Raw genomic sequence first — 26,785 nt, forward strand, 5'->3', positions numbered from 1 at the left:
TAGTCAATATATTTCCCATATTTGTATATGTCTGATATTAACTGAGAATTATATATAAAAAAATAAAAATAAAATAAAAAAATAACTACGTGCTTGTTAGTAAAAAGGTTGTGAACTAGTGTTCAATACAGTGACAAGTCACGTGGCAAAAGAACGAATGACTCAAACGTCAAACCCGAAAGACTCGTAAGAACGAATATTTTCTGTTTCCGCTACTGACAGCATAGACTCTATGGGACTGACAGGAAGAACGAAAGACTCAAACCCGAACTCGAGACTCGAAAGATGAACTAATCATTTTTGTTCTTTCCAGTACAGATTCAGTGTAATGCGCATGCGCGGTCAACACAAAATTAACGAATCACTCTCTGAGACAACTCGGTAGTCCTGAGTCATATTAAAGATTCGTTCAAAATGAACAAATCGTCACATCACTAACTTGAATGCGAGTCGAGGTAAGATAAACAGCTGAACTTGAGGAGTCAATACAGAAATGTTTCCCGACTATTTACGATTAAAAAAATGTTAAACAATGGACATTGATTTCCGGGGATGCAAACGACTGCTGACCTTTTCAAATTTCTCAGATTGTAATGCCATTTACGTTATTCGACACACAATGCACAAAGAAACATTAACGTTGCAGTTTTCAGCATCAGAGTGAATTATTGTGTGTCTGTTTCCAGGCTTTCTTCAGTGATATCAGTCATTTGAAAATGATTCATAAAACTCAAAATAGCCTATGTCCCGTGAAAGAACGTGTCATATACTAAAATAAATATAGGCTATAATTTGCTAGTTAGTTCACATTATTTTACACACTAGCAATCAACAGGTTGAAATAATTAAGACTTGTTAATGTTTTTGAAAGGAGAAGAATTTATTTGATTAAAAATACAGTAAAAACACAATATTAAGAATTATTAATACAATTTCTAATAGCTGTTGTGAATATATTGTAAAATGTATTTTATTCCTGTGATCAAAGCTGAATTTTCAGCATTAATACTCCAGTCTTCAGTGTCACATGATCCTGCCAAACATGATCCTTCAGATATGATGTACTTTTCATTAAAAAAACAACTCCAGGACCAATATAATTTTTAAACTTTAATTTTTAAACAATTGGAGCTCTAATCCATAAAATGACAGATGTTAAGCTCCTGAAAGGAAAAATATTATAACCACTAGAAAGGCACCATAAAATAGTCCACAGCATTCTGCACTACATAGGCCTACTAGTCTTCTAGACCATAGCATTGCTTTATATGGACTGGTTTTATGGTAGGTATTGAACTTTAGTGATACTAAACTACACTGTATGGAAAAGATTTCAAAATGTTTTCCAAAAAAAAAGAAAAAAAGAAAAAACTAAATAATTTATTAAGTCATTCATTAATGTTAATGATAAGCATTTCAATAAAAAAAATGCATTTATATTTCTGTATAAATAGCATCTATATTTTTATGTTAGTAAGTGGTGTTTAAAATTGCTCTGTGCATAATGAGCAGGTGAGTTTATGGTGAGATGTGTTGGGAACCGGTTGTTATGGGCTGCTTTGTGCCAGAAAGTCCAGGGCTACTTTTTTGCCCCAGTCTGCCCCTGCCTCACTTCCTACCATTGCTGTACCCCTTCTAGCCACAAGTCTTCTTCTCCATTTTAGTGTATTTACAGAACCACATACTGGCCTGGCATGTATACTACATTGTATTGAGTCGTTTTCATTGATCTCGTGTGTACGCAGATATTTCTTGAAACAAGGGAGAAAAAAGATCGGATAGGGAAAGCTCTGGCTTCGTGTGGACGGGGCCAAAATCTCCATAGTAACTTTAGCTTAATTTAGCTTGCTTTCATGCAACTGAGTCAGGGCTAAATTCAGCCAGGATAACTGGAAAATCCCAGGTTAATCCCTTCTCTTGCTTTTGTGCAATACCCCTCAGGGCATCATCTTTTGTGTCAAACTAAATCAAGTTTTGGCAATTGCAATAATTAGACACTGTAACTTTAAATACATTTTTTATTGTATTAACAAAATCCATCTTTGCACTTCAGTGGTGACAGAAGCTGAATCTGAAGTGGCTTTTAGTCTGTTTTTAAATTAGACATGTTAATGATGCGCAGAGGTGCCATGAATGCATTTACATTGCAATTACAATTGGATCAATAATGTAATGAGACTGATGTTTTAAATATTACATTTTAAATATAGAAATATGAACAATTTAATAAAATTGAAACATTCACTGAATCATACCTGCTGATTCTTTTGAGAAAGGAGTGACTGTCTTTTTGAATGGGTCATTGAATAATTCACTCAACCGATTCATTCGTATATAAAGCAAGTGAAAGTCTTAATGAATGGGTCATTGAATCATAATTAAACCAATACGTTAAAAACGCATATTCATTCAGTAATAAAACACTAGCGTGTTGTTTAGAGATGTGCAGCAGTTCTCCTGTAGCTTTGCTTTTAACTATTTTTGTTGACAAAACAGAGCAAAAACTGACCATATTATGTTCAAAAAGTAATCAATTTCGTATTAACGTCTTGTTTATTGTATAAAATCAATATCACATTTACAATAGAGCTGATATTCAGGAAAAACAACACTTCCCCCCATATGATGTTGCTTATGTTGCTTTATATAACTATATCATTATAAAAAAATTATGGGGGCATTTTTATGTAGCCATTAATTTCTGACACTAAAAAGTGTGAGAAACTGTATCATTTTATTAATCAAATGAATCAAACTTTTTAGCTTAAGGGTCTATTTCTACATCATCTGACTGGACTGAAAAAGTACTATTAAAATTAAAATAGGTGGTGTAACAATGTAATTGTAATGTGAAGTTCTATGTCTGTTTAGTTCCATTGTGTTTTGGTTCCATTTCCCCTGTTCCCATTTTGCCTGTGTTCCGGATCATTATTAGTCTCCCTGGTGGTTAATTAATTCCTGCACCTGTTCTGTTTTACCTGATACTGTTCTGTTTTACAGGATTACTCCTGTATTTAAGCCTCTCAGTTTCCTTGGTTTCATTTTCTATCATCTTTGCTTGATATGGTTGTTCATTAGTTTGCTCCTGTTATCTCTTGTATGCTACTTTGTGGATTCATAAAGATGTGTTTGTTTGAATTCTCCTGCGTTGTGTGATTTCTAAAGCTGCCTAACTTTTGAACACACTGCAGACGAGAACATTGTGATAAACTCCTGAATGTGATTGTAGAAAAGCTAACTTGTTAACTAATGCACTGAAGTTATTCATGCTTTAGGCTTAAGCCATGACAGAAATAGCAGAAGCTTTGGTTAATAAACCTGGACTGATTTTCTTTGACAGTGTAACTTATCCACATAGTTGCTAAAAAAAAAAAAAAAAAAATGCTATAAAACCACTTTAGAATGTTTTAGATGCTAGCACAACACATTTTTGCCATAGCAAAGTGATACGTTTTTGCTCTAACCAACTGCAACCATGCCTACTATATAGCTCATATTTTACATCAAATATCAACTTATTGCCTGGTGATTGTGACATTACACATCATTTTCACATGGAAACAAGCCTGTTTAGGACATGGTTTTCTGCTAGTGTGATCGGCAGATAAGACAAAATTACCCGCCACTGCAAAAATACCTGCATGCCATTACATGCAAAAGGAAATCAACAGATAATGTGACATCATGAGTTCATTTCTGAGATAAGCAGTGTTGCAAATCTATTTTCTGGTAGCAGAAAGTGCACACCTCACAGCTCTCTGCCTGTTAAAGCATCTATAATTGGTGTGAAATGAGGAAGGAAACAAGGAAACAAGCATGAGGAATGGAATGAGACGGAGAGAGAGACAGAAGAATAATTATCTGATTCTTGGTGCTCATTTAATTTTACTGCTCATGTCGACAGAACTCGGCGATCACTTCATTCACAGCCTGGAAACTGTACTGTGTGACATTTGGAGGTGGTGACTTCCTCAATTTTCACATCCGGACTAGCAGTTGTGTTTATGTAGAAACTTAAAGGTTAATTCGAGATCGACAGCAAGTGTGAGGTAAGGTGCAGCCGAGTTTCGAGTTGGTCGTATTAGCTAACATACCATCTCCTAAGCCCATTGTCTTAAAGGAAATAAATGTGAGAAAAAGTGTGAGAGAAAACTAATTAGCCATGATGAAACATGATGGAATAGGCTTTTAGAGATGAGTGTGCATTGAGACCTGCAATTGAGAATTGTCACATGATTTCCTTTTAGCGAAGCTGACATTAGCTCCTTTTTGACAGGTTTATAGACATTAATATATGCCTGTCACTGCCCAAGATGAGCTCTTGAAGGTTGTCAAGTGGTTCCTGTCAAAAGCACAGGAAATAGAGAGTTTCAAGTATACATATGAGATCTGATGTGTGTTATATGGACAAGTCACTGACACAGATGTGAATCAAGAGGGTGTGAATTATTAGCTCTCAACCCATTCTCCCATCGCAGGTTGACATTTGTCCCAATGTTTTGTCAGAGGTGGAGATCTCTCTGTAAACACTCCCCATTCACAAGCTACCCCTTGTGAAAAATAAGCGCATTTAATTGTATTGAATGTGCACTTGTAGTCTACTTAAAATCTTAAAAGTATATTTTTAAAAACTGTACTTGCAGATAATACAATGTTAATGAAATAAAAGGCCACTTAAGAGTACACTTCCATAATTGTTTCTTCACAAAATTAGGTACACTTTTAAATAAGTGCACTTTGTCATTGTTCAAATTAAAGGTTTTACTTAAAAGTAAGAACAATTAAATATAAATTTACACCTTTAAATTTAATTGTAAATAACATGCAATTAAGTGTCAGAAACATTACATTCAGTTTGCACTTTTCCCCCCATAAGTTCTCTTTTTAAAAGTATGCTAAAGTGCACTTTTTTCCACAACAAGTGAACTACTAGTCCAGCAGATGTTTTTATTTTTCATAAAGAGTCTTTTTAAAAGCTAAAGAAAACTTCAGCAGTGTAAACACAGTAACGGCAGCCCTGTCTTCGCAACTGTATCATCCACTTGCGCAATTACCCACTCGACTGTGAGAATCTAGTCCATTAGCTATGTGCTTTATTCTGACATGTTATATTGCGTCTTCAGGGCTGCCTTACTTTTAGACGAGAGTGCTGAGGCAAGCCCCTGAACATAATTGGAGAAAAGCTAAATGGTTAACTAATGCTTCAGAGTTATTCATGCAGTAGGCTCCAGTCGTGACAGAATTGGCTTTTGAAGTTAATAAATCTGGACTAGATGGCTTACAGTGTTCTTCTTAAACAGTGCAACTCATCTTTAGGAGGTGTGCTTATTTATACATACAGTACAGTATGTAACCAAGTTTTTAAATTGCAAGATTACATTTATACATTTTCTAAAGAATGAGTTTGGCCATGCAAAACTTGTTTCTAACTCACCTGTTGCCAATAAGTTTATGGGTTATGGGAGTTATAGGTTGTTAGGGTGTTATGGGTGGTGGCTAGGATGTTGCTAGAATGTTCTAGATGGTTGAAAGCGCATCGGTAGGGAGTTATGGATGGTTGCTAAGGCATTGTTAGGATGTTATGGGTGGTAGAGTGTTAAAGGTGGTTGCTAGAGTATGTCTATGGCATTCTTGTTGTTGCTAGGGTGTGTTGTGATGTTGCTATGGCATTACTAAGGTATTATTCAGTAGGTGGTTGCTAGATTGTTATGAGTAAGGTGTTTTGGTGTTTGGTAGAGTGTTGAGGTTGGTTGGTAGAGTTTTGCTAGGGTGTTCTTGTTGTTGCCAGGGTGTGTTGTGTGGTTTCTATGGTATTATAGGGTGTTATTCATTAGGTGGTTGCTAGATTGTTATGAGTAAGATGTTATAGGTGGTTGGTAGAATGTTAAGAGTGGTCGCTAGAGTACTTCTAGGGTGTTCTTGTTGTTGCTAGGGTCTGTTGTATGGCATTATAAGGGTGTTATGAGAAGGGTGTTATTCAGTAGGTGGTTGCTAGATTGTTATGAGTAAAATGTTATAGGTGGTTGCTAGATTATTCGGGGTGGTTACTTCTTGCTATATTGCTAGGGTGTTCTTTTAGTTGCTAAGGTTATTGTGTGGTTGATATGGCATTGATAGGACAAGGGCATTTCTAAGGTGTTATGAGAAGAGTGTTATAGTTGGTTGATAGTGTGTTCTGAACGGTTGCCAGGGCAAGTGTTTGTGTGGTTTCTAGAGTATTGCTTGGGTTTTCTGGGTGGTTACTAAGGCATTGCTAGAGTATAATTGCTGGTTGTTTGCAAGGGTATTTCTGTGGTTTGGATGGTTGCTTGGGTGTTATGGATGGTTGCTAGGGAATTGCTGGGATGTTCTTGGTCAGAGATGTTCAACCCTGCTCCAGGGGACCCACTGTCCTGCAGAGTTTAGTTCCAACCCTAATCAAACACACCTGAAGCAGCAAATCAAACTCTTCAGGATTGCGTGGGAAACATTGCATGACAGTGAAGCAGGGTTGAAGATCTCTGCACTAGGTGTTTGCTAGGGTGCTGTTGGCTGGTTGTTACTTGCTAGGTCATTGTTATTGTGTTCTGAATAGTTTCTAGGGAATTGCTAGGGTTTTCTTGGTGGTTGCTAGGGTGTTCGTGGTGGTTGCTAGGCTGTTGCTATAGTGATATTGGTTGTTGTAAGGCATTTCTTTACAAGTCAAAACAGCCACCCCCTTGTCCAGTGATATTCTGGTCTCTAGTCCCTGCTTCAAGTTCATAAACTTTTGTACCTGCTTTATAGTCTGCAAGGTGTACAATGTGGGGTTTTGACATATAAGAGGTCATCATACTTTAAGAATATCCTGTAAGTTTCAGAACTGAAAACGTCCTTGTTAGTCCAAAAACAGCTTTTATTGTTACCAAGCCCAGATAATGACTCATTATTGAATGTGCCTATCTATAATAAATAGGTGAAAGCTTCTACAGAAGAAAATCAAAGCCTACTTCATCATTGCAACTTTGGTCCCTCCCACTGGTGTGTTAGTGAGATGACGAGGAGAGACGAGCAATACAGGATTACTGGAATAAAAATAGCATTACCTTTCAAAGGATCCTAAATCAAAATGTTTGTTCTGTACATGTCACTGTGGATTATCTGGTAAATCAGTCGTAATTCGGTGCAGGCTTTGCAAACAGACTTTTACAATATGGACTTGACAGTAATGCCACTAAATGTAAGTAAATGTGTTAATTCTAATGCCTTCTGTGACCAGTGATTTCTGATATGTGATTAATGTACAGTCAGATGTTCTTTGTCTAGGCCTATGTGTTAGTAAATCAAACCAGTGACTAAATGGTCAACTTCACATTGTTTCTCTTAGTAGGATGAAAATATTTCAACTGGTTAAATTATATTTAGAAAATTATCAAAGAACGCTCCCTTTAATCAAACAGCACTGATAAACAGAGTTTATCAATGACTCTTTCCAAAACTCCTATTATAATAAACAAATCTCTTATTTACATCGTGTTTGCACTGTTAGTTATGATGAAAGCATTCGTGAGAGTGCAGAAATCGAGTTGCAATGACAAACAGTGCCCTTCAAACAGAGCGTTCAAATCAGAGGGCTAAAATCAGGGTAGGGAAAATGCTTTTTATTTCTAAATTATGACGATTTTGATGTAAAAATCAAACTAACATTATAAGTCCACCCCAGGAAACATTATAAAACAATGCAGTTAATGACCACTTTACTTAGGGGTTTATTCAGATCCCTTACCCCAAGTATGAACACTAATTACCGCATTCACTGGCGCAAGGTAAGATGAGAGGGTGTTTTCAGTTAATTTGCTATGGGAGCTGAGTGGCAGATCTTACACAGGTGATTGTGGGAAAAATGTGAGAAATTTTCAATTTCATGCAAATGAGAGGCATAAATACAGGTGGCAGCCAGTTGCTGTGGTGAAGGCAATGAGGTTTGTCATAAACATTTCAAAACTAGCCAATAGTACTGGAGCATTGGTGGATTTTGTCCTTTAATCACATCATTGCATAGCAGATTACTATTTTAATTTCAGAACTCAAGTTAATAACTCTATATATGCATTTCTACCATATTAGTGGATCCACAATGAATTAGTCTTGCACAAGCACCACAAGTAAATTGCACTCACTTGATCCTCAAAAGAAAGCGCTTGTCCCACATCTCGAGGGAAGCCGTCTATAACTATACCGCTGGCATCTGGAATCTTCATGATCTTCTGCTTGATCTCAGTTATGGTAGTTTCCTAATGGGAATGAATAAACATACTCAGGTCAGAGTAATATGCTCGACCTACAAAGTAAAATACTGTAGCAACATTGCAATTTTTACAGATTGAAACTAAACTAGCAGTAATAAAACTAATTTCTGTAGAAATGTTGTCCTCGTAGATCATGTACCTGCAGGGAAATGTGCTTTGTAATGCTGGGATATTTTAAACAGCATACCGAATCACTTTGGATAAAAGACGGTTGCATGACGTCTCAGATGAGTTGGGCTTCAAAGTAAATCATTCCAATTCACAAGAGTATTTTAGAACATTCCTTGAATTTCTTTAAGCATCTTTCTGAAAAGGTTAAATAACTAAATAAAGGATTGTTTTTTGTTTTAATGGAAGAGGTAATGCACTTCACAATAAAACTGTATCAAAAACCCACACACATCAACGTGGCGAAATATCCCATTTTGTGTGATTTCTAATGTAATTGAGGAGTGCAGTGGCATTTTCTCATCATTTTAATGTTCCTAAGCGCTGGGGGGAGAATATATTCAAGCATAGCAAATCTAAAGATTTGGATGGCATAATTTACGACAGAGATCAAACATCATACCAGATTGTTATAAAAAAATAAGTCTTACATCAGTTAACATTTGTTGCTCATTATGGAATGTAATTTGCATGAACAAATGCTATTTTTTTGAAGCGATCCAGGCATGGTTCAAAGCTGAGGATATTTTTAGAATGCAAGGAGACCGCCAACCACGATATCACATCAAACGTCAATGTCCAATATCTTACATCAAATCCAGATATAACATTGGCCATCCTAATTTGCAAATCTGTACGTGGTTTTGATAAGAGTTGATGATAAAATGTATTCAAATTCTGAATCAATAATTGAGTACATGATATGTGTTTGTGTTGCATCAAAGGTAAACAAACTGTATATTTGCTGCTCTGATTCACCATTTACACAATTTAAGTAAAATTGCCCTGAAAACTATCTAAATATGACACCTTTAAATGGGTTATACCATAAATGTTTAAACTTGCAGTTTTAGTCAAGTATGATCAAGTTTCCCCCTTTGACTCAATTCAAATAAAACTGTCAATTTTCCCCCCCCTTTTTTTTCTTCTGCTGCTAAACCACTACGATTTCAATAATTGCCCATGAAATGAAAAAGAGAACACAGTCACAATTTACTCACAGTTGATTCTTAAAAATGTTTCTTTTTTTTCTTTTGAATATTTTATAGGATTTAACTGCTTCATCCTTTGGAAAGCTGTAGTGCATTGTGACAGAATCATAAAACAATCAATGATGAAATGTTTCATACAAACTGTTAAAATATACATGTAACCTCCCTTGTGACATTGGGATCATTCAAAAGGACGTGCAGAGTGGCAAGTTTTGCAGTCTTTCCTATATTTCCATCTTATCATTAGTTTTTTTCTGGTATTTGGTATATCATCCCAGCAAACACAGAACATTCCCCTAATGTTATTGTCACAATCTGGCCAGATGATGAGGAACACGGATCTAAATTCAATAACATGAAGTATTTATGAAACAGATAAAATAAAACAGAAAAAAGTAATCCACAGAAGAGAATGGCCAGTGTAACAATGGCTGTTTACATGCACAACTTTTGTTTCAATCAGACTCAATTCATTCTAATTGATGACTCTGAATGTAGTGTTTACATGAATGCTAAAAGTGATCGGGTTGATGTGTGCGTTTACATGTCACAATCTTCAAATCGGAATTGTTTGACATGTGCACACTGCACAAAAATGCAAAGTTTCTAGCTGTTTGCGCATAATAACTATTCTCCAACATTGGTTCTTTATTTGTTTTAAACAGCAGACCATTATCCATTTCTGGTCATAATTTGGAGACAATGAGCATATTAACCGTTTTGCCATGCTGCTAATATTTATCACGCAGTAAAAATGCCCCATCCCACTCCCAAAACCAGTCGTATGTGCAAATCCAAACAAGGACTGGTTGGACGTTGATAAAGGTGCGGCCTCATGCAGTAACAGATCGACAAAGGGATAGGGAGGGTGGGGGCTCTGGAGGCGGACAAGGGGCTGGCGAAGAACTAGGCAGGAGGAACTGGGCCAGAGCAGATGGAAGAAGGACTCCTAGAGAAACGGACAGTGGAAGTTCCCCTGGAGGAGCTGTGGACACAGCAATGGAGGATCTGACAGTGGAAGGAACTAGGGGGGAGGCAGTATGGAAAAGGTGGGTGCCCAGAACACAGGTTGTACGAAGCCCTGCGGCAGAATTAGTGTAGCCAAGAGGTCTGGAGACCCTGGTGGAGCTGGAGGGTAAAGGTGGAGGCGGAGCCGAAGGGGAAGGGAGCTGAAGTGCAGAGGAAGGCTTGAAAGTCTGTGGCACAGGCCACAGACTTTGGGACGAGGAGGCATGGTGGAGCCGAGAGGACGATGGCGCCATGTGGAGCCAAAGGGAGGAAGGAGCCAAGGCAGAGTTGACTGCTTGATGGGTCGAGTCGGAGCTACGGGCCAGAAGGTCTGAGGTGCAGTCTGCCGTGGATATGAGCAGGTTAGAGCCGATAGAGGGGCTGAGGGACTGAACTGCACCAGCAAAGATGGGGCTGAGGGACCAACTAGCCTGGGCAGAGGAGGCAGGAGAGGAATACAGGGTGGGTACATTATCAACAGCATATAATTCTTTGAGATGGGCAAGGTCAGCGGTGATGTAGGCTTAGGAATGGGTGGAATCAGTAGAGGGAGGCTGTCATCCTCTTAAGGCTCTTCTCTATTTCCCACCGGCTCGTAGGTAGAGGTCAGCACACACACCTGATCAGACTTGGCAGCTACTTTCGGCTCTGCGGTAGGTTCGGGCTCCTTTCCTGCCATGGGCGAGTGCTCTGGCGCTGCAGTGACTGTTAACGCTGGAATCAACTGAGGGTAGGCACACAGCAGACATCAGAGGATCACCTCTCTCCAGGTTCCTTTCTTCATATTTGGTAGTTCCAGGGAGCTACAATAATTTGCCCCTGTCCAATAAAGAGACTTTAGGGTCTCATCGTTAAAGTCTGTTTTTACAGCCAGTTGACAGAATCGGGCAGAGTACTCCAAGATAGAGATTTTCTCAGGCAAGTTCAATAAACTGGGCTGCAATATCCATTTTCTTATTTAAATTGAGGGTCCGGTATTCTGTCACAATCTGGTCCAATGATGAGGAATACAGATCAGAATAAGTTCAATAACAAAGTATTTATTAAATAAAACAGAAACAAGTAATACACAGAAGAGAATGGTCAGTGTAATAGTGTGTGTAAAACATAAAAATACCAAACAAAGACTGAGAACTAATGATGGACTTATGCTGCGTTCCAGGCAGGTTTTTGAGCCCGTAAATTACGACTTCAAACCACGAGTCACGACTTTATAGCGTTCCAGGCAAAGTCACGCCAAACTGCCTGAGCGCTAGGAATTGTGGTAGCTAGATGTAAACAAAGCATGGCGGACCGTACGGGGCTTATGCTCATTTACAATAATTTTTTATCTCCAAAGGTGCTTATTCCATGCTTATTCGAGGGAAACGGAGGAGAAAAAACGGCGCATAAGGCAAGAGAAGCTGTTATACCTTTTATTTTACGTTATTTGTATATTCCCACCGCATCCGTAGGGACTGCCATTGTTGTTCCGCGGGCTATGTGACGTCAGAGCTCTTAACTGGGAGTACATCAATCTAGTACGAGTTCACGGGTGGGAAGTCACGGGTTTGACTGTCATTCCAGTGCACTTTCACAGGTAGAAGGTTGGAAAAACAACGGGTTGCCTGGAACGCAGCATTAAATACACAGTGCTGATGAAGCAAATGCAGACAGGTGTGCTCGTTAAAGGAATGTATATGACAACTGATAGCTGACAGGAAACTAGAACAAAGGAAACAGGTAACAAAAAATGTCAAACTAAAACGAACATACATAAAAACGAAACCAAAGCTAAACTGAACATAATGGTGATAGCTATAGCGTATGATTCCCTTTTTTTTCCCACCAATTCCTTACATTCTAGCAGATTTTTTAAAAAGGAACATTCAATTTATGTAAAAAAAACTAACAGATATGTTAGGATATCTATTCTGTACGGTGGCCCAGTAGTGCACAACACAACGCAATATAAAAAGCAAACATATGTTCACAACACAACGAAATAAAGCCACAACACAATGCAAACAAGCCACAAGACAACGGAAACAAGCCTCAACACAACGAAAAAGCCACAACACAACGAAAAAGCCACAACACAACGAAAAAGCCACAACACAGTAGAAATACTCCCGACCACTAGGGGGCTGAGACTATACTGGCAAAGTAGGCACTGCGTAAATGTGTTTGGTCAGACGTTCAGTACAAATATTTTTTCGTAGTTTTGTTTCAATACATTTTTGCAGTAGTAAAGAAGTTTTGAGATTTGAATGAAATCTTTATCATGATACAACCAGTACAGTATGTCTGATCTGATATGTTTCTGCTTATACGTTCCCCTTTACAGTCTGGGAAAAGTCTCCTTTGATTCCCTAATCCAGGATGTCATTAGTGAAAAGTGGCTTTATTTCTCTGGCTGTGTCAGGAAGCTCGACTCAACCTGTGTCTCAGTACAAAGGTGCATTTAATGCAGCTAAGGATTAAATGACATGGGTTGGTCACTTAATCCCCTGGTCAATAATCTTTGCAGATAGACTGCCCCCTCTAAAAGCGTACAAAGCATTTCTGGAGTTCTTCAGGGAATCAACACCCAATAGGAGGTCTTCTGTTTCTCTTTCAAAAGCCTCCTTGCTAAAATATGGTGCCCTCATTTCCAGCGCCACACTTCTGTGCTCAGTTATCAAATGGAACGTTAATATGCAGGAAAGGGTGTGTGGGATATATTTCTTTAGGAAGAGAATTTAGGAAGTGTTGCCATTGTCAGGTCTGGTAATATAAACAGACTGAAGAAATACAGTAATCTCTTGATTGTCACTTCAAAAACAGTCACTTTATTCATAAAGAGTAAGAAATTAGCTTTTCAAATAGCTATTTTGGAGTTGTGTTAAAAGGTCTACAAGCCATTTTAACCATTCAGAGTGTGATGTTATATCCAAACCTTTAACCCTTAATTATGATTCTACCGTTATCTATGACTAACAAATGCAGTATGGCTAAAACACTATTTTTCAAAAAAAAAAAAAAAACACTTTACGTAACTAAATACATTGCATTGGATACTGCATTGGACACCATGTATTAAGGGGTTAATTGGGTTGTTGACATGTGGTGTGACATGCTGTAATTTATCTAAAACTATTTTCCAATTTGTCAATTTTTGTACATGCAACTTTTCTAACCATTAATTGAAAGGCTATATGGCAGGACTATATATCATGAATTAAAGCTTTAAGGTGATTAAATGGTGAAAACAGGACCTATAGGTCCTAGCCATATCGGGCTAGAAAATTGCAACTTTTCATTTTCCATTGGTCTTAGTACACAATGTAACTACAGAAAGTCAAGTTTTAAATAGGACAAATATTGAAAGTCTTTGGTCATTGAGTGAGATGCTAATGATCTAATCAGATTCAATGATCTATGTTAAACTTTGCTAAAAGTGCTACTGCCAGACCCGGAGATCGGCTGAATGGATTCGAAAACGGTAAAACTCAAATGTTTAACTTTAGGGGAGTTGGAAAATAAGCCTATTTTCAAAGAGAGTGGCATGTTCTTTTAACAAGAATGACAGTTCTCTATTGTTAATAATTCACTGTATGTTACAGGATCTATGTTTACATTACAGTACAAAATGATTCCTAAGTTTCCCCTTTTGTATCGATGGTAATGAAATCGAAAGAATAACACTTGTGTTGGTGCTCATCGAATTGATTTGATAGTATATAATTTGGATTCAGAATATATTTCAATATACTATTACTGTGGAAATGTAGCAGATTGCTGTCTTATTCATTTTTGTATTATGCTAGATTTTCAACTTAAGTTTAACAGTTTTGAAAAGAGTATGTAAACGTGCAAATTGGCCCGTAGGTTCATAGAGTTTTGGTGGGGTTTGTGTCAAAGTGAGAAAAGAATTCATGAAAATTGAAAGATGTCGTCAGTGAATGCATTTCGTGCCAAAGCAATGATAATGATTCACAGTTTAGCCCACATACACTAGACTCACTCTGTGAAGAGTTTTGAAAAAGCATTGAGAATGTGTCCTAGCGATTATATGCATATAAAAAAACAAACATTACAAGCCTAAATATATAGTGTCCACTACAGTGGACAGATGTGTAACCCTCTTAATAAAATATTTAATTACTGGTATGAGCCTTTGACCTTTACATACTGTCTTCATGTACAGTACGTACCTGTGGTGCCAGTTCCCCATTGGTGATGATCCTGGCAATCAGACTCCATTTCCTGTTGCTGGTGGCGTTATGGATCATTTTCTTCCTGAGTAGCTCACCCACTGAGACATATTCAAAGCCATAGCGCTCTGCAATCTTCAGACACTGTGTACCTTTACCGCTGCCCGGGCCACCTGTTTGGGAAGACCGCAGCAAGACATTTGAACCTGTACAGACTCACTTGCATAAAGACACTCCAGAAAATGTAGCTATTTGCAAGATACAATCATATTTGGTATACTAATATCATATTTGGTATACTAATATTCAGACAAGCAACACAATTTCATTTTGCTTTTATACTACATTTCATTAAAGGGGCACTTCAGCGCTGGGAAGATGAATGTGTATTTAATCTGTATCATTTATGTAGTAGAAATGTGAAATTATTTTTGAATTTGGTGCCTTCTAGACTGAGAAAAGAGAAAATTTATCTTAATATGCGGAACAGCTCCCTCTACTGGCTGTAGTTTTTAGCCTCTGGCCAAAAAATCTTCTGATGACGCAAAATGACGATATTTGAGTCATCGGAGGATTTTGTCCAGAAATAAAATGCATAATTCTCTCGTCTCAGGGGGATATGAGGGGGGGAAAGTACCATAATTCAAATATACTACGGGGTTTCTACTGATACAAAGCCTAATGAATCACTGAAGTGACCCTTTAAATGTTTAGTAGCTAACTTAAATTTTTGTGTTTTTTGTTTTGAACAAATCAGTTGAGTGAATAATTCAATGACTCACTCATATTGACATTCAATTGTTTTGATCCTAAATGAATCATTGCTTTTTTAACAAATCTGTTGAATGAACGATTCAATGACTCATTCATAGAGACTTATCGGCATAACATCATTGGCATAACAACGTAGCCTGCAGAAACAGTCACTAAAAAATATTCCCACCAATACACAGGCTGACAGTCTGTCTGTAACGCCTGCACATATTCAATTTGCAGTTTGTATGCGGGTAAGTATGTGGACACTACATTTTCAACTAAAATATCCAAATAAATCTAATTACTAAACTACATTAACTATATAAACTAAATTACTGATTTGCCCACATTGTCACTATGATAATGGAAATAAGCTGATGACATCACCGTTTTCTCCAGAGCGGCTGTACAGCCGAATCAAATTCTGTTGCATTATTTTCCTGTCTAACACTGTGAAGCTGCTTTGAAACAATCTGCATTGTAAAAGCTTACATTGTAAAAGCTTATAGCTCTCCTATAGCTCAAACAGTAGAGCATGGCGCTAGCAACGCCAAGGTCATGGGTTCGATTCCCAGGGAAAGCAAGAATTGACAAAATGTAAAATGTGAACCTTGAATGCAATGCAAGTCGCTTTGGATAAAAGCGTCTGCCAAATGCATATACGAAAAATAAATGTAAATGTAAAAAGCGCTATATAAATAAAGTTGACTTGACCTGGTGCAGAAGCAGGATGAGCTCATTGTGCTTTCACATAAGATGTGTTTGCAGAGCATCTTAGTAAGGTGTAGTTTTCCTTGCTTTACCCAGGGCAGAGAGTCAAATGTTGACTGTAGTAGATGGTGAAATTACTACATTTTCATGCCAATCCATGTTCATTTTGGCCACAAACAATGTGCTATCACTTTGCCGGGGACACACGATTTCCGGCTGTCCCAGACAAAAGATTGCCATTGTGAAACAAATGCGCCGATAGGAGCTCTCAAAAAATTCTGATCTTACAAGCTGTAATTATGAGCTCTAAAAGGACCGGAACGCTTTTTACAAGCAGGAATCATGTAATTGTGGTAATTACGACATGGCGAACTTCAGCTCGAGCCCCAATTAAATACACCTGAACCAGCTAATCAAGGTCTTACTAGACATCTTAGGAACTTCCAGTCTGGTGTGTTGAGGCAAGTTGGAGCCAAACTCTGTAGGACAATAGAACTAATAAACCAATAACAATAAAACCAAGTTCTGTACTGCAAACAGAGTATGTGTAAAAAGGTGTTTGGTTTGATTTCCCCCCCCAAACCAGTTCAGCAAAAATCCCTCCCTGCAGCCAATTTCAATGGGTAAGGTTAGGGTTTAGTATTTGTTGTAGCATTTGAGATGAGCGAAATCTGCACAGAACACAGCTGATCACTGCGAAATGCATGACAGTTAGAAATGTGTCAGAGAGTGTGCCGCTTAGCTCTGATGTCAAGCTGACGTCCATCAAAAAACTCTCTGCGGCGAGGCAGCCTTGTCGGATTCTGCAGTCAGACACAGTTGCTTTACACCGACTGCGCTGGTCAAAAGCATGAATGGAATAAATCTTTTGGAGTCTCTTTCATATTTATTTTCATATAAAAGCAACAGGCTGGTGTTATAATGATTCCAATTGCAGGAGCTTTATTGTACAAGACAAGTTGATTCACAGATTCGTGGAAGCTGCATAGGAATACCAAAAACAAGTATTCAATGGTAAGTATGATGACAGTCTTTAGTATGCTGCAGATGACATAACAGTAAGTGTTCACAGGATGGGCTCATCACAGTCTGGAAACGGGCCGTGGAACATAACTAAGGAGTAGTCTTTTCAGTGTGTCATCCACATCTAACAGAAAGCTGCATCAACGGAAGGACATCCACCCCCAACTTAACTCAGGTTAGTATCTGCAGATTAAATAGGTCACAGACATTGGCACACAGCTGAAAGCATAACTCAGGAGAGTATTCACAGGTAGATTCTTTGACTTTGAAACACAACATCAAATCTAACTCAAGGCAGTATCTGATGTTGGACGAGAAGGCCTGGCTCACAGTCTCCGCTCTAATTCATCCCAAAGGTGTCCTATCGGTTTAGGTCAGGACTCTGCAGGCCAGTCAAGTTCCTCCACACCAAACTTGCTCATTCATGTCTTTATGGACCTTGCTTTGTGCATTGGTGCGCAGTCATGCTGGAACAGGAAGGGGCCATCCCCAAACTGTTCCCATAAATTTGGAGTTAAGAGTTTCTTTCACTGGAACTAAGGGGCTAAGCCAACCCCTGAAAAACAACCCCACACCATAATCCCCCTCCACCAAACTTTACACTTGGCACAATGCAGTCAGGCAAGTACCGTTCTCCTGGCAACCACCAAACCCAGACTCGTTCATCGGATTGCCAGACAGTGGTTATAAAACCACTAAAAGTTGACCGTGGAATATTTAGTAGTAAGGAAATTACACGAATGTACTTATTGAACAGGTGGTAACCAATTACGGTACCATGTGATGGACAAAATGCATAAATAGTTTTCCATTTTCAGTTGAAAATGGTGTTGTGTAAACTAGGGGTGTAATGGTAATTCTTGGTAAAAAAAATCGAACCGTACCATTCTCCAACCACGGCTCGACACGCACTTGCACTTGCACCAAGGTTAATCTCAAATCTGACGACCCGTCTTTATGGTTTGTTAAAAATAACAAAGCGTAACAGTCGATGGATACACATGCTGGCTCCCCAATGATACGTTACTACAGGGATAGAATCAAAAAAAATTTTTTGGCTTGTGCACAGTCTTCACACACAGACGAGCGCGACAATCTATAGCCTTAAGGCCTGTTCACACCGGGACGATTTTCGCGAGCGTTTATCGCCGTCGTTTAACGCCTCGTGACTAAACAATGGGCGCCAATGAGTGTGCACACCGACGCGTAAAACGCCAGGTGTAAAAGCGTCATTTTAAAAAAAACGCCTCGGGTTCGTTTTTTTATTTTGATGCGGCGCGTTAAAAACTGTCCGACCAATGAGATCAGCGCTTTTGTTCACGTGCCTGGAGCTGCTGAAGTGACAGTAAAACACGACTTGGTGGCGCTCAAGCACAAAACGGTCTTGCCGAGCACACATTGATACGAAGAAGAAGTAGTAAGTAGACAAAGAAGAAGATGGGCTGCTAATGCTGCTTGCCAGTTAGCAAAAAGTGTGTGAATGGTTTTGCCATAGACATAATATATCTGTGGTTTTGGCAAGCACGTAAATACTGTCTCTCCTTTTCTTCTGTGTGACAAGCGAGTGTCAGAAGCGTAAGTGCCGCAGCACCACCTTGTGTACCGGGAGCGCATCTACTGAATGTGCACGTTCACTCGCCGCATCGCCAGTGGAAATCGCTTGGGTGTGAACACTCAAGACGCGCCGAAAAACGTCACGAAAAACGCTGGCGATAAGCGTGTGCGATATTCGTCCCGGTGTGTACAGGCCTTTAGCCTAATGCCGTGGCGGAGAGAGACTCTATTCTTTCCGGTGAAATCACAAAACAAAATGCACACAAATGTGTCCCTGCTCTTAATATACAATCATGGATGAACATGAGACAAAAAAAACGATATGAGAGCGGATTAGAACCCAGAACCTTTGACACGGTTTACAAAAAATTTACCACCAGATCACTAGGGAATTCTAATATTGATAGCGGATCTATGTATTTATTCACTCATGCAAAGAATCTCAGGACTAATAATATATTTGACGCAAATTAATGCAAATATTATTTGCAAATAGTCCCAAAATGATTATTTCCCAACTAGAATTAGACCTAGAATTTCGTTCACTGTTCAGTTTGACCTGGTTACTGCCTTTCTTTGAATTAGTCTATTATTTTTAATTAAATTGAAATCATTCATTATTTCATAATGATTTAATTTCTATAGGCTATATTTTAAAAAAATAGAGTAGGCAAGAGAAGCCTACATTCTGAAGAACCGTTCATGTTCAGAAGGAAAGTTCATGAAGAACCGTTCATGTTCAGAAAAGAATGTTCAAATTCAGAGGAACAGTTCATGTTCAGAAGAAACATTCAGGCCCCCAGGCAAATTGAGTTTGAGACCCTTGCTCTATTGTGTTTATTTGTGCCGTTGCAAGTAGTTAGATTATTTTTCCTTATTTTCTTCATTTTTATTTGACAGTAGTAATTTTTTCCCCTGAACATAGCACATACTGAACTTTGCCAAAACCGTGATACAAACCAAACCGTGAGCAATGTGAACCGTTACACCCCTGGTGTAAACATACCCTAGGGTAAACATACCCTTAGTTTCAGTCTTTATATCTGCTTCATATAATCTCATAACAAGCGTGAGGTGCGGCTTTTTAAATCTCTGGGAAGTGCTAGCATGTGAATGACGGAACAGAGTCCAGGGTAATTGTGAAAAAGGTGTCTGATCCAGAGAGAGAACATCTTATCCATATTGGTTGCTTTTTTCACACCTCCGCTCACTGCAGGCACCCACTCTCGCCTAAATTTCAGGCGAGGCGTATCTCAAACAAGCCTATTGTGTAGGCAATCGGCACTGTGATTGACATGACGAATAAAATCTTTAAATTCAGCTGCGGGGTGGAATTTTCACTGAACTGGTTTGGCAGGGGAAAAAAAAAAATCACACGTCTCTAACATACTCCAATACAGACAGGCGGAGTGCACAAAATAATGAAATCAACTAATTATAGGACTAGAATTAAAGGGATAGTTCACTCAAAAATGAAAATTCTGTCATATTTACTCACCCTCAAGTTGTTCCAAACCTGTATGAGTTTCTTTGTTCTGCTGAACACAACAGAAGATATTTTGAAGAATGTTTGTAACCAAGCAGATAGAGCAACCATTGACTACCATAGTAGGAGGGGGTGGGGGGGGGGGTGGCTATGGTTGCTCTCTCTCTGCTTTGTTACAAACATTCTTCAAAATATCTTCTTTTGTGTTCAACAGAACAAAGAAACTCATACAGGTTTGGAACAACTTGAGGGTGAGTAAATGATGACAGAATTTTCATTTTTGGGTGAACTATCCCTTTAAACGGATATAACAATAAATATGAATAAACATCCCATATTAAACTATTCTACCAACACCAATGTGGAGACTGAATGCCCAACAACTGATATTGGTTATCAGTCTCAGCTTTCAGCTACTGAAATCCATATTAGTTGACCACTACAAGAAACAGTATTAAAACCTAGAAAATGTTCAGAAACGAAATTGGGGATAGGAAACAATTACTACAGCTAATATCTCAATAAGATAATACTGCAGGTGGGTGGGCACTTGACTGATGGGATATGCACATTTATCTGCTTGTGGGTTACACTCAGCACAGATAATGTTTCCCCCACAAATGACACCAGTTAACTTAAAGAGACATGCATGCTGTTCAGGGAAGTCTGATAAGGCAGGAGGGAAATGTACGACTATCAGATATCTGTCTGAACTATTAGCATCCCTACCACTCAGCGGCCATGTTTATAGCAGGTATCCATCTCAAATGCATCCCCACTGACCTCATATAATTGGATTTTGACGAAGGGAGGGTATTTCATGAACACATCATTTACTACGTCCGTGTGTTTCAGCACACTGAACAAAAAAGCCAACTTCTGTTCCCAAATATAGCCTACTTGAACTCAAACTAATCAACTAATCAAAACTAATCAAACAAACACAACATTTTAAGCGGAAGCTCGGTTATTTTAGTCCAGCGGTGTAGATAAACTAGATATGCACCAGCATTAAACTTCTGAACGGTTATGCTTAGTTTTGGTTTCATTTTCACTGTATTCTATTCCTGTTCCTGCATTCCTATGGCCTGACTTAGTAGTTTTCATTTGTTCTCATTTTCCCACCACAAGTTAGTTTTGATGGTTATTAGATAAATGACACCTGTTTTAATTCAGTACCTTATCTTGTGTATTTAAGCCCTTCAGATTTTTCTGTTCACTATTCTTTCTGTTTGTTTTGTTTTATTACAGTTATTTTATTATTTGCATGCTAAACTTCTTCCTCGTTTTCTTTGTGGACCTAACTGTGACACAAATAAAAAAGCTGATAATTATTTTATAGCCAATATTAAAATATTATTTTGTTTAAATGAAAAAAAAATAAAAATAAATAACCATTACAAGATAATTTATGTATCACAACATTATAATGTACATTATGAAAAAAAAAATTTCATTTAGAATTTTCTAAACTTCATTTAAAATTATCTTTATCTAGCCTGACTTAGTAGTTTTCATTTGTTCTCATTTTCCCACCACTAGTTAGTTTTGATGGTTATTAGATAAATTACACCTGTTTTAATTCAGTACCTTATCTTGTGTATTTAAGCCCTTCAGATTTTTCTGTTCACTATTCTTTCTGTTTGTTTTGTTTTATTACAGTTATTTTATTATTTGCATGCTAAACTTCTTCCTCGTTTTCTTTGTGGACCTAACTGTGACACAAATAAAAAAGCTGATAATTATTGTATAGCCAATATTAAAATATTATTTTGTTTAAATGAAAAAAAAAAAAAAAAATAACCATTACAAGATAATTTATGTATCACAACATTATAATGTACATTATGAAAAAAAAAAATTCATTTAGAATTTTCTAAACTTCATTTAAAATTATCTTTATCTAGCCTGACTTAGTAGTTTTCATTTGTTCTCATTTTCCCACCACTAGTTAGTTTTGATGGTTATTAGATAAATAACGTCTAGCGTGACCTTTTCAACGTATTTGCGTTTTACGTGACGTCACGAGCGCCCATCACTGAACAGAGCAAGGCGAACATTTGTGCTTATAAAACTTAAACTTTATTTATTTAAAAAAAAATGACAGATCGTTTCGCTAGATAAGACCCTTATTGATCGTCTGGTACTGTTTGATGTGGTTTAAAGCCCTTTTGAAGCTGTACTGAACCTCTCATTTGGACCTTGAACCATATGGAGTCTATTGACTTCCATTTTATGGAGAAATATCCTGAAATCTTTTCATCAAAAATCTTAATTTCTTTTCGACTGAAGACAGAAAGACATGGATATCTTGGATGACAAGGGGGTGAGTAAATTATAAGCAAAAGTTTATTTGAAAGTGAACTAATCCTTTAACTCCAAGTCTTCCAGAGTCGCGGCCAAAGCCGATTCAAAAGACCGCTGTTCGTCAGCTTCTTTGTTTACGAGTAGCACACAGAACCTCCGCAACTATGCCTTGACGTGCCGTCATTTTGTTAAGCCCGCCCACCGACTCTACACACGCTGTGATTGGCCTGACCAGAGTTTGGTTTTTCCAGCTCTCAGGTCTACCGAGAGTTGCTAGACTACACTCGCGGCAAAATACATTTCCTGCCGCTAGGGTGCGTCTAGATTTCTAGGCTAGTGACACTGAAGACTGGAGTAATGATGCTGAAAATTCAGCTTTGCGTGACAGGAATAAATAACATTTTAAAATATATTCAAACAGAAAACAGTTACTTTAAATTGTAATAATATTTCACAATATTTCACTTTCTACTGTATTTGATACAAATAAATGCAGCCTTACTGAATAATTAATTTATTTCAAAGAAACCCACCATTTTGAATGGTTTTCATAGAAATTCCAACATGAATTTCAAGCACACATACACAGACACCAGCTTGTTATCAGTGATGACGTACCCAGTCTATGGTCTTACCTATAATGAGGATGACTTTGGGTCTGGGTCTAGACGGGTCAAACACTTCATATTCCTCTATGAGCTCCGCTGTCTCAGACAAGTCTGAGTCACTCTCTATGGAAAACTGGTTGATGGGTGGGAGGCGCTCGTACCTCCGATAGGGAAAGTTGGGGCTATCCGGGAGAACTGTGTGGAAAAATGCAAATAGTCATGAGAGCTTCTGATGTTCTTAAATATATAATGCAAAAGGTTCAGAGGAAAGTCCACCGATAGTCTATTATTGGAAGAATAGTTTTTTTTAGAGGGCATGTTTTACTGTAGAGGTACTTTGCATTCATTTGCCTTTTTTCATTGCCTCAAGGTGGGTAGAACAATGTTGCTCAGCACAAAGACAGGAAAACCCCTACCAATGGTCGCCATTTTATAACAACATCCAAATAATGAAAAAAGGGCCTTCTGTGCTAAACAACAACACAGCAGTTTGTGGCCAGTTCTAGTTTGCATGAATTTCAGCATCGCCTACAATTTAGAGTTACATCGGCTGAGGACAACACCTCCTACTCACCATTCCGGAAAAAAGAGCGGCGTGACTGCCCACCATTGAGAGGCGGTAATGACTTCTTCTCCTGTCCGACGAACGTGTCCCACCGAACTTTGTCAGTCCCACCGATCTCCTTCACCTTCTTAAGGCAGGTCTCTAGATAGTCTAGAGGGTCATCTGGTCGGTAGTACATCAGACCAGTCAGGAGACTCTGGGAAATCAGTGACAGATCAGGGAAATACTATGTTTATCCATAATTACCATTGTACATTCCGGCAGCATGCAATTTTTTATTATGTTCTAATCAAGTTTTCCATTGGATACTGCAGCCGTTTTGATATGAACAATAAATATAAAAAACATATAAACAGTATGAACACTGCCTACAAGAAAAAAAAGTCGCTGTTTAAATTTAAATAGGCAACTGCTTAAAGAGTCTATTATTAGATAATTATTGCAGTGATTATTATGTTTCCAGCATGTTATATGTTTGGCAACAGTTCTTCTAACCCTAATTGATGGAGTGTGTAGCTTTTCATTTCTTAAACAGCCACGTTGGAAGACACATCATAGCCATATTCTAGGATGACAATGTCAAGATTCATCAGGCTCAAATTGTGAAAGAATGGTTGTGAGGGAGCACGAAGAATCCTTTTCACACATAAATTGGCACCTCTGAGTTCAGACTTAAATTCATTGAGAGTCTTTGGGATGTGCTGGAGGAGACTTTACAGAGTGCTGGACTCTTGTATTGTCAATAAAAGATCTTGACAAAAAATTGATGCACCTCTTGAAGGAAATACCATCACAACTTTTATTTACATCAAGAGCTGCATACATTTAATTTCCATAAATTATATGTGAATATAAGCCTAAATTAAATCTGTTTATCATATGTCTCTTTAGGAAATTTGGACTTAACCGCTCAATTCATATGGATTACACACAAAAAAAAGGTTCTATATGGCACCAAAAATGGTTCTTCGTCGTAATCATAGAGGAACCACTTTTGGTGCTATATAGCACCATATCTTAAAGAGCACCTATCATGGAATTTTGAAATTTACCTTTCATGTAGTGTGTAACATAGATCTAAGTGAACAAAAACATCCTTCAAAATTTTGAAATATGACAGTACACCGTATATATAGTTATTTTCTTTCAAAAGTAAGAGTCGACTCTGAGTCATTTTTAAGAATCGTTAGAAGACCGAAGCTTTTTCTCTGACTAGATGACGTCAACTTGTCAAGTTATTTGAATACGATACGCCCACTTATTGCGCTCCAAGACGCCAGTGAAAACTAGAAAACATCATGGCGACGAGACGCGGTGTTCTGAAGTGCCACTCAAAAGCAAACTTTTTTCATCTGCCCAAGGATGTGCATTTGAAGACTAAGTGGCTTGAAGACAAACCATACATTGTCGCGATTGTGTGTTCATTTAATCGTCAAATGTCTCTATTTGCATGTTTCGCGATCTCAGGAAGCTTTTATTATGGACTTCTATTATGGCACATGGTATCTTCTTCGTCTGTCTGTACCATATATGGACTACATGTGCACAGAGCGCCCTCCGGCTGCCAGTATGAATTGAAAACAACACATAAGAGACTCGATCGCTCATGATTAGGCTACATCTGCGCATTTTGAGGAAGTATTGAATAAAAAATACTCCTCTGTTTAGAAATTTGACACAGACGAGAATCTATCAATATGTCTCCTCATCTGCACACTTTTGAACTAAAAGCCCTGAGGGATGTTGATTTGTCGCGAGTCTTCGTGAGGAGAATAGGAGTTTTTTTATGAATGAGATCAGCTGAGGCTCATATTACAATCAAACGGTTCCGACGCGGTTTTCATATTCATAACTCCTGACACATATTAACAAATTACTGTCACTATAAGACTTTGATGGGCGTTCCGTTTCCGAAAATATCTGCACAGACTATACCAATCACAAATGACTGGGTCATCGGACCAATCACCGCAGATTGTCACGTAAAGGCGAGGTTTTGAAAAGTGAATCACTAAAGGAATCATTTGAGAATCGCTGTCAAAACAGGTAAAAATAAATACATATTATAAGAAAACTAAAGTCTTTTTTTGTCATTGCATGCAAAAACTGTTGTTGGGGACTTCTAAAACAATATTTGGAACATTTTAAATGCCATGATAGGTGCTCTTTAACATGTTCTGTATATGGTAGCGGTGCTATAGCACCTTAGTTAGCGGTATAGCACTTAAAAAGGTTCCCTTATGATTAAGAGCCAAGAACCATTTTTGGTGCCATATAGAACCTTTTTATTTTAGAGCGTAGTTTTATGATCTCTTATCAACCTTTTTTTGACGCATCCTGCAAAATTCTACGCATTCTACAAAATAAACTGGAAATCGAGGGTAACGCAGGTAACATTCTTGGAAATATCTGGGATAATGTAGGTAGGCCTACTCAAGTCAACAAAATATATAACATTGTACTAGTGGTTTTTGGATATTTTAATCCAAACATTGTGCCTTTAAAATGAAGTGTAACCAAAATATCTTATTTGTGTTCTGAAGATGAACGAAAATAGGCTAATTAATATATGTAATTAATGACAGAATTTTCATTTTTGGGTAAACTTATCCGACATCCGTAAATACACTTTCCATTAGATATAAATACCCTAATGCAAATCATCATTGTCATCATGGCCAGGATATTACAAAACCAAGTTGGACTAAACTCTAGTTGACATGAAGCACTAACTGTATTGACTCAGAATTATCCTGCACTCAAAACAAAATAATAAGGTCACTGTAAAATTCCGTTGGAAACAGTTATTAAATAACCCTGTCATAACCTGTTATTTTCTGTAAGACTTGACTTTGACAGCCAGCACGCCTACCATAATAAACAACGATTGACAATCTGCGATGTCGGTTTCACGCGATCGACAGCTTTGTGCGTAAAAACGCTACACACACATACACACACAGTAGCAAACGAGGGCGTAAATAACCCTCTCTAATTGATAGCCTATAACATAATCTAATGCAACACTCAGCAACTCAGTCAGTTTACATTATTCACAGTAGGTTATGCAAAGCAAAAGCCTACATTAAAATGAACAATTGCCTTTTAATTATGAATCATCAACTTTATATGACATTTTGATAATCGAATCAACAATACAGGCAT

At 37.9% G+C, this 26,785-nt stretch overlaps 1 protein-coding gene across 2 annotated transcripts in view; it reads right to left on the reverse strand.

Annotated features, from left to right (window-relative positions):
• The window catches only part of ak5 (adenylate kinase 5), a 130,636-nt gene that overhangs the window by 103,335 nt on the left and 516 nt on the right, over positions 1–26,785 (reverse strand). Inside the window, exons 2-5 of one of the 2 annotated variants that reach the window (XM_079819387.1) lie at positions 23,663–23,816; positions 23,083–23,250; positions 14,611–14,783; positions 8,139–8,252 (exon numbers count right to left, since the gene is read on the reverse strand). In XM_079819387.1, coding sequence (XP_079675513.1) covers positions 8,139–8,252; positions 14,611–14,783; positions 23,083–23,250; positions 23,663–23,816 — 609 coding nt within the window. Of the gene's footprint in view, positions 1–8,138; positions 8,253–14,610; positions 14,784–23,082; positions 23,251–23,629; positions 23,817–26,785 lie in introns of both variants that reach the window. The other variant, XM_079819386.1, reaches the window with a different exon arrangement.

Source organism: Gobio gobio, assembly GCF_949357685.1.
Source record: "Gobio gobio genome assembly, chromosome: 6".
In the NCBI taxonomy this organism is placed as follows: Eukaryota; Metazoa; Chordata; class Actinopteri; order Cypriniformes; family Gobionidae; genus Gobio; species Gobio gobio.